The 20,082-nt window shown below is 42.1% G+C and overlaps 1 protein-coding gene across 7 annotated transcripts; it reads right to left on the bottom strand.

The window, feature by feature from the left end:
* Positions 1-2,072: 2,072 nt before the first annotated feature.
* Positions 2,073-18,229, bottom strand: nmnat1 (nicotinamide nucleotide adenylyltransferase 1). 7 transcript variants are annotated; one of them, XM_067970364.1, is made up of 5 exons: positions 18,102-18,229; positions 6,828-6,955; positions 5,498-5,681; positions 4,718-4,851; positions 2,073-4,222 (listed from the first exon to the last, which is right to left on the bottom strand). In XM_067970364.1, the coding sequence occupies exons 2-5, from the start codon at positions 6,943-6,945 to the stop codon at positions 3,786-3,788; spliced, it is 873 nt and encodes a 290-aa protein (XP_067826465.1). In that variant the 5' UTR covers positions 6,946-6,955; positions 18,102-18,229; the 3' UTR covers positions 2,073-3,785. The 7 variants fall into 7 exon arrangements, with proteins under 7 accessions (XP_067826465.1, XP_067826466.1, XP_067826460.1 ...); XM_067970365.1 differs by lacking the exon at positions 18,102-18,229 and adding an exon at positions 14,605-14,775; XM_067970359.1 differs by lacking the exon at positions 18,102-18,229 and adding an exon at positions 14,505-14,774.
* Positions 18,230-20,082: the final 1,853 nt, after the last annotated feature.

The raw sequence follows: 20,082 nt of genomic DNA, 5'->3' as shown, positions 1-20,082 counted from the left end.
ATAGCAACCTCTCATTTTCTATTCAATTCCCCTTCGGGTCCCATGTTTGATCCACATTGTATGCTGAGTTAGCTGGATCTCAGCCACTGTAGTTGGAATGGCGTTACAGCACTCTGGGCTGGAGGGGATGGGAGAAATCAGCCAAGGTTCAAACTCCTGATTGCTGTCCAGTGATTCCTACTTTGAAGTTCACATTTTTGAATGAGGACAGGATCAGACCCAGCTGTGATGCCCACTATTGTTCAACAGCCCACCAACACTCGGTGTGTAGGTTCACAGATGAAGAACATCCACTTGGCCAAAGTAGGAATTGCACCTCAGCACAGATTCGTGCCTTTGGGAAAGAAGAGGAGACATTTGGAGGGAACATAAAAATTACAGTAACTCAGGTTAGAAATGGGGGATCTATTATGAAGATCACTGGTCCAATCCAATGGGAGGGCTGGCCTGTTGAATTATGACTGAGGCAGTGTATTTGGTAAGGAATTGGGTAAAGTAACTTGGTAAAGAGAGAACAGCTGGGTTAATGGTGCACTGCATTTCTTTCTTATTTGGTTCCCATGCAGCTAGCGGTGGTGAATGCTGGACAGACTCTTGTTGTGTGATGTAGCTTTAGAACCTTTATACTTTTCAATGGAACTTAAAAGAAAAATAACTCCAACAATTAGAATGTGATATGAGGACTAATTCTTCTATCCCACCCTTCCAATGGCGATATGAGGACTAATTCTTCTATCCCACCCTTCCAATGGCGATATGAGGACTAATTCTTCTATCCCACCCTTTCAATGGCGATATGAGGACTAATTCTTCTATCCCACCCTTCCAATGGCGATATGAGGACTAATTCTTCTATCCCACCCTTCCAATGGCGATATGAGGACTAATTCTTCTATCCCACCCTTCCAATGGCGATATGAGGACTAATTCTTCTATCCCACCCTTCCAATGGCGATATGAGGACTAATTCTTCTATCCCACCCTTCCAATGGCGATATGAGGACTAATTCTTCTATCCCACCCTTCCAATGGCGATATGAGGACTAATTCTTCTATCCCACCCTTCCAATGGCAAGCCACACTTGCTGGGAACGCAGGTGGGAGAATCAAGGCTACAGCGTTCTAAAGTAACTGTTCTACAGGTAAACACAGCCAATTTGCCTTTAGCAAGATCCCAATAGACAGTAATGAGATGAATAACCAGTTTTGGGTGGATATACAAATGTTAGTGAGGACACCTGGGAGATCTCCCTACTCTCCATGGGATTTTTAACATTCACCTGAACCACTGGAATAGGAAGATGGGGCCTCAGTTTAACATCTCATCAAAAGGACAGCACCTCCAACCTTGCAGCACTTCCTCAGTTCTGCCTGGATTCTGTGCTCAAGTCCTGGAGCGGATCTTGAACCTATAACCTTCTAAGATGTAAAAGAGTGCTACTAACTGAGCCAAACTGACACACAATTAGTAATCACCCCCAAACATATCTGTTGGGTAAGGTTCATAATCCTGTAACAAGGCAATTCAGACCTGCTCTCCTGGCTGTGAAGTCAGGACTAATAAACAACGAGAAAAACATGTTTACATTGAAGCACTTTGTCTTCCTCTGCAAAAATCACATGGTATTGAAAGGAGAACTCTGTTTTGATCTCAACATATCTGATATTGAGTAGAACTATGAGGCAACTGGAATATTTTATTCTCTTTGATTTTTTTTTTTCCCCATTCTCCCTGGAGTTTCACTTTGACGTCACTTTGGGCCTTGGCCTCCCCAATTCACATTCCCACTTTAGTGTTGGAGTGAAGTTGTTTTGGCTTTGCACCAACGTTAAACCTGTGGAATGTGAATGCAGTCCACGTCATCAGGAGTGGGGAGAAGGTGCCACTGGATTTCGATGGATGGCATCCTGCCCTAATCGTCTATTTCAAATGCAATCAATTAATAATTTACTGTATTTCCCAATGATTCTCAACCCTATTGCAGGACAATCCATTTTTTTTTTACAAAAAGCAATGCTTGTGCAAGGTTGTAGGCCCCTATAACTTCTTCTTTGCTAAAATCAACAAGATGTATCAATAAATATTCTTTTATTCAGAGTATTTCAGAGTCACAGAACAAGTTGCAAGTCCAGCACATCCACCAAATAAGTAGCAAATAATCTTAAACCCTTGCATGCAGTATTTTTATTTGTTTTCCGAGTGTATGAAGCTTTCTATTTTCTCCCCAGTTCACCGGTCTCTCTGGGCCATGCACCACTTGCAGATTGCTAGGCAACCTGTTGCCATGCCTTGGCCAATGCCACTGTGACCTAACCAGTTGGGAGTTGCACAAGACTATCCCGGGGAGGCTTTTCCCTTCCATTTGGCACCACTAATCCTAGCATTTCAATGACAAAGTGCTCCAAAGTGGCCGCAGCACTCTGTCTAGCTCTTCAGCTATATTAATCAGAATCGCTACCCAAAATTATTTTGCGGTGCCCAGAGGTCGTTCAATCCCCGTGGACAACATTCAAACATGCCGCATTTCTTTTATATCGTTGTAAAGCAACCTATTTCTCGGCAGGTTTTAGTTAATTCTGGTAATGTTTCAAATGGAACTCCAAGATGAAAATGATAGGGGCTCGGGTACACTTAATTTCTAGTTTCTCAGGCAATTTGAAAATAAAAACAGGGGTGGGTGGTTTTTTTTTTAATTGCACAATTTTACCTTTGGATCCTCCTTCACGACCTTTAACTCTGCCATGTGGTCAGGTGCCTGGGAGAATAGTAAAACTGGCTGAACATTTGTCTCATTACCAGTTTGGCGATCGCAACACTTTTTCAGATGACTCAAAAGGTGAGAGGGCTGGGGCAGTCCGGCACAGTGTCCTTTCACCACTGAGATCTTGATAAGCCCAGCTTAGGCAGGGCTGGGTAAAAGATGTTTGAACAATTCAGTTAGAGACGCACGAGGGTCCACAGCACATACCTGTCCTGAATTTGTTGTAAAACCATCAGTCATGCTCTAACAGACCATAACGTTAGAGAGTGAGAGATATATGCGAGCAAGCATCTCGGTGAACCTTCACACCTTAAGTCAGGGCGATGGGGTCTGGTCCACCAAATTACTACCCTGAGGTGAGAGCCGACCCCTTTGAAGTAGGAGAGAATCTTAGCAAAACTAAACGCATGCAGAATTGGAGGAAACCTTGTGACATGGGTTGGTGGTAATTGAAACAGAGGGTAGGAGACAGAGAGCAGGGATAAAGGGAACGTTCTCTGATTGGCAGAATGTGGCAAGTGGTCTTTCCCAGGGACCTGTACTGGGGCCTCAGATTTTCACCACATATATTAATGATTTGGATGAAGGAACAGAGAGTTGTATATCCAGGTTTGCAGATGACTAAGTTAGGAGGCTCTAAAAGACATAATGTTACAGTAAGGCAATGCACCTGTTACACTGATGCAATAGAGGCTTCTCTCCTACACTGGTCTTGAGGCGCATCATTTGGACAACTCTCCAATTAAAGTTGGTCATCAAACAATGCCTGTTACAAATAGAACATTCTTTTTTGGGACTTGCCTTGGGCATATGGTTTGGACAAACCCCTTATCACCTGTCATGTTCTACTCCTCCTCTCCTCGGAGCCTGATGTGGACAGTGGGAGCAATGGAAATGGATTCACTATCCTTATTCATACTGTCGAATAAATAAACCCAAAAGCAATGCGTCAAAGATAATGTGGGTAAACGATCCATGATTTAATATCCTGGGCCAGGCATTCACAAGAGAATCTGGTCCGGTCTAACACTGTACTGAACTACTATTGGATTCTTTCATGTAACGTTGCAAAGGTGCTAAAATAACTTCAGAGTTCTTGTCTTCACTGCGTGGATCATACAAATGATGCTTTTGAATGTATTCAATGGCTGAATCAGGTATCACGTATTTAACGCTCTGTCCCCTTCGCAAAGCTCGACGGACCTTTGTGGCCGAGATCTCATTGTTCATCCATTCGGTTACAAGATGAATATTTTTCCTGAACTTCCAGAGGATGTCAGACTCGTAAATACATTTTTCGAGATTGCTTCCATGTCGACTGATGCACACGACACCAAACTTCCCCACAATCTCTTCAATGTCTTCTTTTTTCCACAGGTTTGGAATGTCAAAAGATTCTAGAACATCTGCTCCACAGAGGCACATTAACTCAGGAGAGTCTGTAAAAGAAACTGCAAGACCTTTAGATGTAGGGGAGCCATTAGATTAATTAAAAAAAGGCCAGTGGAGGTTTCAAGATCAATTTACAAGAGAACAAAAAAAATAATTTTAAGCAATCTCCTGAGATTGTCAACACAATAATGAAAAACCATTTCACCTCGAGGTCTAGTTAGTGCAGCTTATAAATACAATCTTTGGGTTTATAGCTTAGACATTGCACCACAGATACACTACCCACTGGCCAAATAAGAATCTAGCATGAGCCTTTGATGTTGACCTTTTAATTAGCCTCAAAATCCCTTGGTTTATAGCGTTCCTGCTCCCTATACAGTGTATCCTGCTGGAAGGCGTGTTTGAGGATAATATCAAGCTCAGCTGTAGGCTTTTTTTGGAGTATTTAAACAGTTTGCCATTAAACAACCTGAAATCCTAAGTACTTGAGATTTTTAAAAATTAATTCTTTGCAGCACGTTTACTTCATATAAATTTCAATTTAGCTGCACAGTTTATAGCACCTGCTCCGTAAGCACCTTTCGCTTCCAGTGAGTTGTCATCTTTTTCTTCTATCTTCCTTTTCTTTCCCCTCCTGCGTTGCGCCGAGCTCGTCTTCTCATTGTTACTGAGGTTCTCCAGATTCTCATAAAGATATCTGGTTTAAAAAATGTAAATCAACATTGAAAGCATAGTAAGGTTTCTTTTTAAAATGGTCGCTCCTATCATCTTGGCTCAACACGAGTTGGATTTCACAAGATATTGTAAAAAGGAATTTCCAGCTTGAATGCCAGAAAAGTTCGTGTTTTTTTTCCCCCCCACACAGATTCTTCTTCATTCTTCAAACGATTGAGAATCCTCCATATAATGTTAGGATTTGGAGCAGTGGTGTAGGGTCTACAGTTGGCCTCACTGTGCCCAGGAGAGGTGAGGAAAAGTCAGTCCACACTCCCATTCCAGATCACTATCCTGCCAGAAAGTGCTTGTGCACAGGTGTCAGGCGAGGACAGATTTCAAGCTCTGGTGTGATGCCCACTGCAGTCGAATAGCTTGCCAACAATTAATGACCATTAATGAGAAAACAACTAGCATTTCAATTGAGCCCTCCCTCTTAGAAATACGCTACAGAGTCTAAGCCACAAAGTAGTACCAGCACATAAGAAAAGCCTACTCTGCCAGCTGCTGCAGAATGTGTGATGGTGACAGGCTAAGAAGGAATTGAGGTACAGGGAAGAGAAGCATTAATCTTTAAAAAAAATGGTTTTGATAAAAGGATTGACAGAATTTTCCATGGCTTCACTCACCTAAAAACTTTGGCAGTCTCCACCCACTCTTCCTGTTTGCTTTCCCAGGGATTCACTGTCAGCCAGTCACAGCTTTCTATGGCCTTTTCTACCATAGCTAGACGATGATGTGCCTCTATTAGACCCTTCTTTTTGTATCCATCACCCACTGGGGATATAATGCCCTTTATCACTGTGTACTTCCCTGGAAAAGATAACAGTGTTGGATAGAAATAAGTGACAGAAGAGAAAAAAATGCATTTTGTTCATTTATATAGTCTTGTACACTTAAAATGACTGAAGTAACCCCTAGCACATTATATTAAACCAAAATAACATCTACAACATGTTGCACAGCGTAGGGTGTCTCACCCTCCGTTTTCCCCTCCCTTCCAGAGGTAAGGATTGAGAAATCACCACAATGCAGGGGGTGGCCAGCTGGCATCTTGAAAGCTGCGTGCGACTCCTCCCTTGGCTGAAGTGCAGCTCAGCTACCCACACACGGATCTCAGCAAAGGAGCAAGCTGCAAGTGACACCGCTGTTATCGCCACAAGCACAACCCTGCAGTGTGGAAATCTGCAGCAGGAAGCAAGTCAGGTTCTGCAGCGGTTCAAGAAGACGGCTCACCACCACCTTCTCGAGGGCAATTAGGGATGGGCAATAAATGCCGGCCTCGCCAGCGAGGCCCACATCCCATGAACGAATTTTTAAAAAAGGTGCAGTGGAGGAACTACTGCCTGGATACCACAGGGTCACGCATGGGAACGTGAACTTCACAGACATTAGGAAGTTTTTCAATTAAATAATGGGAGCATCACAATGCCTGGCAGATTCCGAGGATCACGTGTGAACTGGTCTACAATGTACAGGCACTGATTGAAAACAGAAGATGCTCAGTTTCTGAACAATCTCAGCTGGGAACCTTCCCCTGCACTGGTTCCTGTCCTCCTGCACCGATAAACAATGATTTTAGAACCAACTAGTCAGATCTACCTAACTTCAATAGAAGCTGACAGGAATAGAATGAGAGGTAAGGACAGAGGGAATGAGAGAAAGGGGAAATGATAGAAAAAAAACAAGGAGAAAAGAGGGGAAAGGGAAACAAGGAAAGGGAATGAGAAAGAGAGGAAATCAGATAGAGAGATAAGAGAGAGGGCTGAAAGAGACAAGGAGAGATGGAATGGGTGAGCGTAAAGCCATCCAAATGACTGGACAGAATTGACCCACACCATTTAGGACTAAGACAAAAGATTGAAACAGCACCTGTTCTTACCACACTGATGAGAGTGGACATTGATTCCAAGAAAGAGTGTTTAGGCTACATGAGATAGAAGAGCGAGAAAGTCAAACCTGTTTCATGTAGATAATCCCGGGCTAATTCAAACATCCTGAGGTGCATGTTTGTGATGGGATTAAATGACCCGCAGGCTAGCAGCACCACCTCTGTCCGACTGTTTGATTTCTCCATGATGGGTTCACTGTAAAACACAGACCAGTGTTTAAAAAAAAAGAAAAACTAAAGAAAGTTTTCTCAACCCTTCTGCAGAATGAAGATATGGGGCAATTCATCCTACCTTTAAGAAGAGGACTTATACTAAATTAGCGTTCCACAGACACTGGCAGCCCGTCACTACTTTGCCCAAGTGGCCATACTTCATGTGTGATCCCAGATAGTGAGGGTGGGCAGGCTATTCAACCAAGGAGGGCATGAAAGCCCAACCAAATCCTGTCCTCACCTGATGTCAAACACCCAAACTTTCCCACTGGGTATCAATCGGGAGCAGAATAATTTTTTTCCCTCTTCCAGAGGCTCGGAGGCAGATTGCAGTGCCCCCGCGGGGTAGCACCCTTGGTTGAGATCAGCTAAAGGAGTAAAGCTCGAGAATCAAACACGGGACCTTCTGGTCTATATGGCGTTAGGTGGTACCTTTGCCCATTGGGGGAAGTTAGGAACTGAACCTATCATTAATTGCTGTTGACCGCTTATCCACATCTTAGCTTACGCTGGAATTTTTTATTTAACTTTTCAGAGACATCTTGCAATATTGCTAGTGTGGGATGTTTTCCCCCTACTAAAGTACAATTACCAGTATGAACCTGCAAATCCGAAGATTGCTTAATACTGTTTAAAACCCTTAGTTTTAAACAGTATTAAGCAATCTTTCAGTTTGAACTAACAATATCTTCATTGCACATTGGATCACATTATATTGGATCACATTATATTGGGGCAGCTCGGTGCCAACTAGTTTAATCAGTTTGCTCCATTTCCTAACCTGCTTCGGGTCAGGTCCGTGCAAACACACAATCTGATTCCATCAAAAGGAATTGGTCAAAGTAAATGAATAACATTATTTCACCATAGACTGGTCACTGGAGGTCAGTTAGCAAAGCTCCAAATACATCCAAGTCTCTGTAGTGTTGAGAGATTTGTGGAAACCACTGAAAAAGCAGTTGGAACGTCATGAGATAAAAGTGCACGGCAACATGCCAACACTGTGATATAAAAGGGCTCTGGTGTTATAAGATCCAGCGCTGGTACAAAATCTGTTTTCATACTTGTTTTGGTGCGAAGAAGGTTTTAGTACGTGCATGTGTTTTTTCTTCTAGTAATTCGGGTAGGGCCGATTTCCTTGCCTCTCTGTTTATTACATTGGGGCAGAAATTGCTTGGAAAAGAACGGTGAGATCAACAGCGCTCTCCGTTGTTAGTGGCGAAATCGAGGAGCAAGTCCTGGTGCTCGCACACGTGCAGTGAAATGCGGAAATCCAGAACTTGCTCTTATTAGTTCGAATTAAGGGGATATCGCCGGCTGCAATCAGTGAAATCATTGAAAATGCGCCAACTTGCTCATCTGCTCAGCTGGAAAGTAAATAATATTGCCACAAAACAGGTACGCTTAAAAACAGCAACTGGCAAACAACTAAAAATTAATTTAAAAATGTGGAGTCTCATTACTCCTTATTTTTGGTCATTAAAAAAAACATTTTTTTAACGTAAAAAAATGTTTTTTTTACTTTTCCTTTTTGTGTTTTTTATTTAATTCGATTATTTCTTATCCTTTTTTTTTGCTAATTGTTTTTACATTAATTTTAATGTATGTTTCACTTCCTGGTTTAAAGCTCTAAGCCCACAGAAACAGTTTCGCAGCTTGTCAAAAATGCTGCAATCTGACTGGTCGAAGGGAGAGCTTCTCCCAGGGTCCTAGCTTCCCTTGAACGACGCTGGGCTCTTCTCCGCTTCCTATTAGAGGAATTGCACCCAGTAAAGACCACGGTGTGTTAGTGGCTGGTATAAATTTATGGAGCAGCGAGAAGCATTAGTTCACCGCTCCGAGCAATTTCTGGGCTCGTCCCACTTTCTTCACGCTCCCACGCTCCCACCCGCCCCCCCCCTTCCAAATTTTCTTCCTTCTTCTCTTGAAGGTCCTCATACTTGGGGATGCTTCCATCTTCCATGGGCACTGCCAACCTCACCCAAATGCCCATCCCGTTTGTGTGCTTGGTCAGTACGTGTCAGCAGACTACTTGACCATGCAGGGCTGACACAGACTGGAGGATCCATCCTGTTTCAGATCATATGATCTCGATATTATATGTTTTATAGGAATTTCTAGCTGTGCCTGATACAATTTAAAATGGTTTCTGCCTGCTTGCTGAAAGGGTTTATTGTGCCGATAGGGACTCAGTAAAGTTCATTTCTCACATAAAAGTTTTCAAAGCAGATTCATGCAAAAAAGTTACTGGAAAGCTTTTAAGCTGAGAACATTGTTTTAGAACAGATGTCATAAAGTTTAGTATAATGTTTCCTATGTTTATCAGCTGATTCATCTCTGCTTCTGTATAGTCTTACTTCTTAATAAATCTGATTCATAGGGTGTGAAATTCAACCGGACTGTCAGTGTTGTGTTTCCTGCCAATTTGAAAAAAATCAAGAGCTATTTATTTCCAGCCTATACCATTCCCAGTGCACAGCTCAACAGAAAAAGGGGTTCATTGTTCCTGCAGTGGCATGATATCCCAGTTGCTTTGTCAATAAAGACTAGTTTCAGAACAAGGTATAGGTTGCCTATGGAAGCTGACCTTTACAGTGAGAATAAATGAAAAATATTATGGAAAAAGACTGAATTGTAGCAGTGGCACCAGGCTGATCCTTACATCTACACGTAAGGGTCACGATTACAATCAGCAGGACCCTTGGTTGATATTTTTCCCCCCCGTTCTAAGCCCAGGTGATAAGGAGACCAATGATATCACTGGTTCAGCTAATTCAGCTCGAAGCAGGGAACAATCTGTTTCCTGATGCTCTTCTGTTATGAAAACAATAAAAGTGCAACTTACCATCTCTCTAAACGTGGGCTCACCTTCCCTAGATTAACCTTTCAAAGTAAGTCAGTTTGAACTTTTAAGATACAGACAGCCTTTATGATGTAGGCTGGCAAATTCACAGACCACCCTATGACTGCGTGTGTGAGAGTGAGACACGCACGAGCAAACCCCTTCGTGAACCCCCGCACCGTAAGTCAGAGAGATGGCGGGTTCAGCTCACTAAGCTGTCAATCAAAGTCATTATTCTGATGTGAGAGCCCTTCCCTTTAATGTGGAAGCAGGAGACTCCTGCATGTCCGCCTGGCTAAGCCTTCTGCTGTGAGAGTGCAATGGAATGGAAGAACATCTTGGACACTCAGTTCCAAGGAGCCATCTTCTCACAATTGCACAAAATATTTGGGATTGTACATCAAGATCCTCTCACGGAATAACTAATTAACACATCAAATTACTATTGAGAGCGTAAATGAACTTTCAGGCTTCTGGCTTATTATTGAGAAAAAAAAATGTTGTATGCAGCCCTGAGAGTTAACTCCTTATATGCTGAATCTAGCATTATAGAAAAATTACTAATTTAAAAAGAAATCTACCTCAGGCCATCCAGGTGAAAATCCAATTTGCCACACATAATAATTTTCAATTGTGGACTGAATGGTTAATTTAAATATTTTCCTTCTTTTACAGAGATGGCAAGAAGCATAGGTTTGGGATATCGAAGGATTCCTGATAATAAAGTTCCAGTCAAGGAATGGAAGAGCATGTGGTTGAGATAATTCCCTTTAACGTATCGATGAATCTCTCTGTATCAGCCAATTCCATGGTGTGTCAGTAAGGAAAGGTTTCCCTTTCTACATTTAAAATTGAGGAAAATTTTGGAAATGTGATCAACAGTTGGAGCTGTTGATTTATTGTACACCCCTGGACAATTGAATAATAGCCATTTTGGGCAAGGTGCCAGTTCCTGTGAGCACAAATCACCACCTTTAGGAGAGGAGGAAAGAAAAAGAAAACTGGGGGAGAAAAATGATCTACCAATGATTAGCTTTAGTCTAGTACCTCTCCACTGTAGAGACACAATAAGGTGGATCCCCCGCCCAACCCCCGAGCAAACTGCGGGCAGCTGGCATGTGGAAAGCTCTGGCTGGAAAGTCCTGGAAAAAGGCCCTGTCCGTTTTGAGGTCCGGGCCTTGTTAGCACTGGATTCGCACTCCTGCTCCTCCCGACCCCACAACAGAGAAATTTATCTTTGGTATCCTCTTTAGCCGGGCTGCCAATGTAAATGGCGCACGTTCTTCCCAGTTCAGTCTAAAAATGGCAATCAAGTTCCTACGTATGTCACAGGACCCTGATTTGCATTTTAAATTGGCCTACCGCTTGACTCAAGGGGCTGCTCCAGCCACCCAACGTCAGGCCCGGGGGAACATTGCCACAGATACAGTAACGGTGGCAATGGAGCGGTGGGTCATTGCCCGTCATTATCAGGGCACTATTGCCCCATTTCCGCCGGGTGGGAGGCCTGAGAATTCATCCCAATATTTCATGTTAGGCGGAGACACTGATTCCTGCTCAGCAACAACATGAGTCAGCAAGTGGCTGGTCCTTTGCCGCTGAGGGTGCTAATCTGGAGCATAATCTGGACTGATTCTAGCACTGGCCAAACGCTGCTGAAACGAGAAGACTGGAAGATGAGGCAAGATGGTTAGGATGTTCCAAATTTATTACCATAATTGGACTTGCTCCCTATCCAACCTGCAGGATATCACAGCAATGTGTTAAAATATCAAATAGGTACAGAATAGTATGGAATCGAGTTGATGTGCTCAGTTCTGTATGGTTTTGTTTTTCTGGCGATGGATGTCAAGGCAGAAAATGGCAGACGACTGACTCCTACTGTTGAAGTGTACGACTTGTACTGAAGTAGAATTGCACCATATGATTTGACTGCAATGGTGTTAGATTTTATTTCACTGCATTTAAAATTATATACATATGGCACAGTAACAAATACCAAGCCATCTGCTACTTTATATGTTATAATGTTAGTGTTTGTAGAGCAGAGATTTATAAGGTTTCTTTATTACAAAAGGAACCATAAACAATTGGCATATGGTAAATTATTTTCAGAGAGAACACATTAAGGAAGAGTTAACCAGGGGGCTCAAAAATTTAAATATAAAGGTGTTAAGAGAAATTCCCTTCATCAACACAGAGCAGAGGGCATGGGTTTGCATTCAGGAGAAGTCAGAGGCTTCCTCAAGGAAAGGACTTTACATTGGAGGAAGAGTCATTCCCAGGCTGCTCATGTCCACCTTCCAGCATTTACTATACCAGCAACTTGCATTTATATAGCACCTTTAACGTAGTAAAATGCCCCAAGGCACTTCACAGGAGCGTTATCAAACAAAATTTGACACCGAGCCACATAAGGAGATATTAGGACCAAAAGCTTGGTCAAAGAGGTAGGTTTTAAGGAGCGTCTTAAAGGAGGAGACAGATGTAGAGAGGCAGAGGGGTTAGAATCATAGAATCATAGAAGTTTACAACATGGAAACAGGCCCTTCGGCCCAACATGTCCATGTCGCCCAGTTTATACCACTAAGCTAGTCCCAATTGCCTGCACTTGGCCCATATCCCTCTATACCCATCTTACCCATGTAACTGTCCAAATGCTTTTTAAAAGACAAAATTGTACCCGCCTCTACTACTGCCTCTGGCAGCTCGTTCCAGACACTCACCACCCTTTGAGTGAAAAAATTGCCCCTCTGGACCCTTTTTTATCTCTCCCCTCTCACCTTAAATCTATGCCCCCTCGTTATAGACTCCCCTACCTTTGGGAAAAGATTTTGACTATCTACCTTATCTATGCCCCTCATTATTTTATAGACTTCTATAAGATCACCCCAAAACCTCCTACTCTCCCGGGAAAAAAGTCTCAGTCTATCCAACCTCTCCCTATAAGTCAAACCATCAAGTCCCGGTAGCATCCTAGTAAATCTTTTCTGCACTCTTTCTAGTTTAATAATATCCTTTCTATAATAGGGTGACCAGAACTGTACACAATATTTCAAGTGTGGACTTACTAATGTCTTGTACAACTTCAACAAGACATCCCAACTCCTGTATTCAATGTTCTGACCATTGGGTTTAGGGTTTAGGGAGGAAATTCCAGAGCTTAGGGCCTAGGCAGCTAAAAGCTCGGGCGCCAATGATGGAGAGATTAAAATCGGGGATGCGCAAGAGGCAAGAATTGGAGGAGCGCAGAGATCTCGGAAGGTTGTAGGGCTGGAGGAGGTTTCAGAGATAGGGAGGGGCGAGGCCATGGAGCAATTTGGAAACAAGGATGAGAACTTTAAAATTAAGGCATTGCCGGACTGGGTACACAACGGGACGGTACGAGTTAGGATACGGGCTGCAGAGTTTTGGATGAGCTCAAGTTTACAGAGGGTGCAATGTGTGAGGCCTTGCAGGGTCTGAGAAGTTTCTCAGATACCAGCCTTCACTGTGAATGGTGCAATGTGCACAGATCTATCAACTATCTATCATCTGGAATGAGCCTTGCTCATTTTAGTTTCAGTGTCCTCAATTTTATGCAACTTAGTCTTCAAAAAATAAACTTAGCTCCATATATTTAAATGGGTGTTACTCTTTTTGATCATAAATCTCACATCTATCATTTCCCCAGTGTTGACAACCCTGGTGGTGCAGGGAGATGGGGAGGGAAAAAAAAAATCAAACTTAAAAAGGGAGTATTACTGTTACAAAAGTTAGCTGAATAAAAATAAGTCCAAGGAAACTAAACAAACTAAAACCAGACCCATTACCTGAGGCCAATGAGCAGTCGTGTTCACCATGACTACAAAGCCTTTTTTACAAGGTAAAAAAAAGGTTCTAAACAGCAACTCTCAGAAAAACACAAATTCCATAAAATAAAAATTGTTGACACAAGATTTTTTTTAAAAAGTGTATTGTCTTTTTCATTTTGTTCTACACAGTCTATTCCTGTTAATTCAAATTTGTTTTTGCTTGAAAAAGTTCAACATATCAGTAGTGCAAATTAAGCAGTTTTAACAAAAATAGCACAAAAGCCTGCTTTTTGCACCATTTCAGTTCAAATTAACAAATCATTTGTCCTAAGCAATTTCTAATCAAGAGTACACTTTTTTTTAGGGAGCTGGCACAATAAATAGCAAAATAAGAATTATTTGACAACCTATAGATAACTATGAGTTAAATTTCTTAAACTACTTTAGTAATATATTATTGTGCACCATTTTGGTCAAATATTTATGTCCGACTGCAGTGTAGGCCTCAAATTTCACACCAGGCTAAATTTGAAGAGTATCCTAGCTAGAGTGCACCTTGTCTGGAGGGCTGTTCACATTGAGCCTGGCCAGATATTTGTGGCCTACAACACTGAAATATCAAAGTGAACAGACTAAGTGTGAAAGAGAAAATCACAAATTAAATCTTAATCTATATTTATATCTATACACACAGAAAATATTCACGTTTTAAGTTATATTAATTCCTCCTCAGCCTCAGAATTCTGACCAGCCTAAATTCAGTACTCTGGTTGAAAAAGTACTATTGCAATTTGGCCTGATTAAAATCTTATACAACTATATAACAGGTCTTTAAAACATTTAGATGTTCCACAACTTTTAAATATATCAGATTATAATTAAGCAATTAGAAATACCTTGAAATATTATACATCTCCCTGCTCATCTGTTGCAGTCTCCTGTGTGTACTCTGTGCCAAATCTACAGCACCACACAAAATAATTATTTTTGACTTACACGGTTATTTGTACCGAGTGCAATTGTTACATATATATCATTCGTACTAATGTATTGAAACATATCAATTTTAAATTGAGGGTTTGAGTTGCATCATTCTTTTACTTTCATTTCTAACTCAGTAGTTCCTGCATGCTACCAGATAAATTGGAAATGAAACCAGAAGTGAGTAACCCCTGTGTAACAGGGTCAAAGTGCTGGTGGGCAGGATCATACAGCAGCACTCTGCTCAGCACTGAAAATGGTATTGCAGTAGAGTGCTATTCTGCCAGATGTGAATTGACATTTTAAAAATTAATTTCTACATACATTCAACGGCAGTTGTAAGGCAGGAGATCTCCTTTCTGCGTTTGTAGGACATCACGAACTGCAGGAGTGAGGGTCAAGTGAGTAATAATCATCATCTGAATTAAATGGTTCTTACTCTTTTTGAACATAAATCTCATCCTAACTTTTCCCCAATGTTGACAGCTCTGCTGGCGCAGGGAAACGGGGTGAAAAAATAACTTTAAAAGGAGGGAGTGTTACTATCACAAAGTGGGCTAAATAAAAATAAGTCCAAGGAAACAAGCAAACCAGCCGCATTTACGTTACTCCCCTCAAAAACATAACTTGAGGCTATCTCAGTTACCATGACTACAAAGCCTTTCTTTCCCAGCTTCAAAAAAGATGGTATTGTACAGCAACTAACATAATAACACAGTCTCTCTGAGGTGAGATTATAGGGGTAATTCTGCAAGGCTGCACTGGTGGTATAGAGCCTTGTTCGATGAGAACACAGGTCAGAGATATGGCTATTACACTATACACCCAACGTTCCAACCTGTGCTCACCGTTAGGGAGGCTCTTTACCGGCTGAGCAAAATTACTCCTCAAAATTTCATTTTGGAATCCTAGGGTTAATTTTTAATTCTGTTTTCAGTCTTTCTTTTAAACTTCATACCTGCACCAAAGGACTGATGGTTTTGCCACGTGTACTACGTCAATTATAATTACCATGTGTAAACAACAATTTATAATGAAAATTAGGAACAAGCACGAGTTTCTGAACAAATCCTACAACAAATGACAAGAACCCAATTTTTGTAATAAAGATGGATCAGGTGATATAGCACAATCATTTTCGGACATCTGCAATGACATTCGTGTAAAAGACAGTAGCTAGCTGACAATTCATTGTATTCTTGGTACTACAATTGTACAAATGAAAAAGAACTCGAGAAAATAAAATCCAATGCATTTGTGTCCATTCTGTGGTTAAGCAACATCACATACACATTTCAGAATTAATTGATCAGAATCAATTGGCACTGTGACCATTCTTTTTTAGGTATCATTAAAATAGTATTCGAAACAAATCATGTTCTCTATCATAGAAAGGTTACAGCACGGAAGGAGGTCATTTGGCCCATCGAGTCCACGCCTGCTCTATTCAAGACCAATCCAGTTAGGCCCATTCCCTCGCCCTATCCCCGTAGCCCTGCAAATTTTTTCCTTTCAAGTACTTATCCAGTTTCCTTTTGAAGGCCATGATTGAATCTGCCTCCACGACCCCCTCGGGCAGTGCATTCCAGATCCTAACCACTCGCTGTGTAAAAAAGTTTTTCCTCATGTCACCTTTGGTTCTTTTGCTAATCACCTTAAATCTATGTCCTCTGGTTCTTGACCCTTCCATTAATGGGAACAGTTTCTCTCTATCTACTCTGTCATTAACTATCCGTGCTCTCTTGAACTACATTAGATCAGGTGATGTGTTTATTTTGTTCTCACAGCATTGTCACTGCAACCTCTAATTATCCTGTGGTTGCATTCTGCCACCGCTTTCAATACCAGTGATTGTGCCTGCAAAACACATTCAATTTTGACACACTTTGTACCCATTTGTTCGATAGAATATGGATTAACATTGGAATCCCAGTGTACACAAGGCAATAAATGACTCATACCCTGAAACAGAGACCAATAGCAGAGATGTATAATAGTATGCACAAGCTACTTTTTTGATAAATACACAAAGGGATTACTAATATTTATCACTATTATATTAAATCATTCAGAGTATTTTTTTCCTTCTCTACTCTTTTCCTCTAAACCTCTGATCATGAGAATGGCAGGTATCATGCTGGGCTACAGTTCCACATGAAGCAGCAACTTCCCACTACTAATACAAGTGACAACTCTTGGGGGCCGTTGGAGCTTAGCACTATCCTGCGGTCACCCTCATACTCCTCCTGGAGGGCTCACTGCACAGCAATCAGCAGTAGGAACCCTGGCCAATCTTACCCCAGCCCAGGGATGTTTGAGGCCAATCGGAGCACCCATACTGCCACCTGTAACTAAGAGTGGTTGACTCAACATAGAGCAGGGATTATGAAACTTACTTCAAACTGACAAGCTTGAAGATCCTAGGTTCAACTCCTAGTCTGTGTTGAAGTAGCTAATCTCAGCTGTGGCAGCAGTGGAGGTGCTACAATTAGCCTCAAAGTCTGTGGGTTGACAGCAAAGAGTGTGGGAGTACGGGTCGGTGTACATGTGGGTGTGCTCAGCGAGTTAACAGTTGGGTTACTACACGTGGCTGCAGTGCCTCTGGACTAAACAAAAGAAAAATCAGTCCGGGTAATTGCACCTGATCATTATCTAGTCATTCCCGAGTCCGATGTAATGCACATGTATGAACAGGAACAGGCCTGACTGTGGAGCCCGCCACAGCCAAATGAAATTCCAACACTCACAGTCTCAGCTCACACATGAAGAATCTCCAGTCAAATGAGGTTTAAGAGAGCTGCTAACACCTGTGGAACTAAAGCCTAGTGGGAGTCAGCATCATCAGGAGAGGAAGGGAACATTTGCCCATTAAACACAGTGACATGTTTATAAAAATATAAAAGCAAAGAATTTGCATTTATATAGTGCCTTTCACAACCTCAGAATGTCCCAAAGCACATTACAGCCATACAAGTACTTTTGAAGTGCAGTCACTGTTGTAATGTAGGAAACAAGGCAACCAATTTGTGCACAGCAAGTTCCCACAAACTGCAATGAGATAATGGGCAGATAATCTGTTTTAGTGATTTAGGTTGAGGGATAAACATTGGTTAGAACACTGAGGCTTGTCAGGCCGCTGCCAACCACAAGTGGGGACAGCAGATTCCCCTCCCTAAAGTGCACTAATTGGGTTTCTCACAATAATCTGAGAGCATCCATTGTAATTTTTCTGTTGCCACTCCACTAATTACCAGAATTGAATTGCACAACTCTCCCATGGTGGAATAGTCCACTGCCATAAGCGCCACAGCACACTGAAACCTAAAGGGCGTCACTGGTACCAGGAGCAGGCTCAGCGATGCAGAAGTGGGAGTGCAACTGCACCGAGTGAGCCGGACACTGGGCCAGGCTGCAGCAAGAGGCCGCCAATGCTGAATTCAAACATTTCCATTGCAGAAAAAGGGAGGTTTTAAATTTCAATTGGCAGACGATTGATCGGCTCGCAATCTCACCGACTCCCGCCCGACGTGGCGCTGCTTTTTAAAGGGCTGAGAAGCTGTGCAGCCTTTCGGTTTAACTCCACTTGTCCAGCGGATTCGCTTCCTGCTGCCGCGATCCGCAGTAATTACGCTGGAGTGAAAGAAGCTTTTATTAAATAAAGAGAGGGAGGGAAATCCGAGGACCAAAAGGCGGCGCAGTGGAGCCGGCGGGCGAATGAAAAGGTTCAACAACTCATCCATTAAACATCCATCACACTGAGAATCTCCCCATTTTATTTTTGACATTTGGACACGATTCCCTCGAAAAGTGACAGCGACTGTATCAATACAGTAACTAATAGTGAGAAATGTAACAAGGTTGCAACAGTAACCAGTCTGCAGTGAGCATTTCAGGGTACAGAGGGGCCAATTGACACAGTCAGCGATATGATTTCGAATGATCGGTTGCTGTAGTTCATCAGACTTTATGTCTAAATTATATTAGTGTTTCCTCCTTAAGAAGTGGGCACTTTGTGGAGCTGTCTTTCGGTCGCTGACCCTTTATTGGTTTATTATTGATTTATTAAAATAGGCAACAACACCCAACGTACAAAACCGGCAATTACCATAATTTAAATTATTTTTCTTAATCGTTTCATCACTTTTCAGCAGTTTTTGCATATTACGATAAAACTATCGCAATGGATTTAATTAATAATATTGAACACTAACCAGAGAGGGAGAATAATTACAGGCTCCATCAATGCTGAGAAGGGGAAATTATAGTTTTTTTTTCAGGGGTGATGAACTGAAATGGGATTTACCCTCTGCTCCAATCGCACCACCCAAGGTTGGTAATAGTAATACAATGGCTTGTTCTGGATAAATGTAGACTGGCCGCAGGAAAAACGCTTCACTAAGCTACTGTTTTTATCTATCATAATTATATCATTTTGAATGAGTTTTTGTTTTACTAATCTTTTCTACTTAAATGAAGAAGTACTGGGTTGTATCTTTCTTAGCCTCTGACTTTGTTTGCTCCGTGTGAAAGAGTGAGTCTGTAAGATGCAGGTTAAACTATTTAAACAATGCGGGCTGGTTTGCAGTCCGGTTCTAAATTGCTGTCACCATTTAAATGGTCATGGTGAAATCCTAGTTAAAAACTTCGCCCTTTTCGGGAGAGCTCCGTCTGTTATAACGTCATGTCATGGTAGAGCTATAGGAAGGGAGAGAGAGAGAGAGAGAGAGATAAAGCCTGGATTGGAGCATGCAAGAGAATGGATTAGAAAGAGGAAAAAAAAGAGTGACACCTCAATGGGAAAGTGAGAGAATGGATTTGAAAGGAAAGGTTTGATTCATAATAAGTGATCTAATCAACAGAGAGAGAGAGAGAGAGACCCTGGATCATAGTTCCCTGATGACTCACTTGGTAAGTGCAATGCCAGATGTGGAACTGAATTATACCAACCATAAAGGTTCCAGGTTCCATCCCTGATTTGTGCTCTTAGCTGATCTCAGCCAGCGCAGATACTGGAGTGCTGTGATTGGCCTCAGAATCCTTGGGCTGCAGAGGAGAGAGTTCTTGCAGGGGTCGCACTCCTGGTTAACCTTGCTGGAAAATGTGCATGTGTGGACAGGATCAAGCTCAGTTATGATGCCTCTGTGGTTGAATAGCTCACCTGCACTCACTGTCGGGGCTCACGCTTGAAGAACGGCCACTTGGGTGAGGTACAGTTGCGGAACCGTACTCCATCCACCACAACGAGTCAATGCCTGCAGATCAGAGGGGAGAAAATTGAAGGGATTTGTTTTTTCAGTCCTGGATCCTTGTGTCAGCTTGGCTCATTTGGCAGTACTTTCAGTTCTCAATGATAAGGTTGTGGGTTGAAGCTCCACTCCACACCAGGATCGAAGCCAGCACTCACTCTATTGCAGTACTGAGGAATTGCTTTAAATGAGACGTTAAACTGAGGCCATGTCTGCCTGTTCCTGGGGTTCAGGTGGATGTTAAAGG

The sequence above is a fragment of the Heptranchias perlo genome, chromosome 32 (assembly GCF_035084215.1).
Source record: "Heptranchias perlo isolate sHepPer1 chromosome 32, sHepPer1.hap1, whole genome shotgun sequence".
Classification (NCBI taxonomy): Eukaryota; Metazoa; Chordata; class Chondrichthyes; order Hexanchiformes; family Hexanchidae; genus Heptranchias; species Heptranchias perlo.
Note: the sequence above shows the minus strand (reverse complement) of the source record. Positions and strands in the feature narration are given on the sequence as shown.

Excerpts from the sequence above, each read along its gene's own strand:
- nmnat1 (XM_067970359.1), bottom strand. The coding sequence starts at position 14,533 with ATGAGCAGGGAGATGTATAATATTTCAAG. Across the intron at positions 5,682-6,827 it reads GGATTATCTACATGAAACAG|GGAAGTACACAGTGATAAAG; the intron begins GTTTGACTTTCT and ends TATCTTTTCCAG. Across the intron at positions 4,852-5,497 it reads GAGACTGCCAAAGTTTTTAG|ATATCTTTATGAGAATCTGG; the intron begins GTGAGTGAAGCC and ends TTTTTAAACCAG.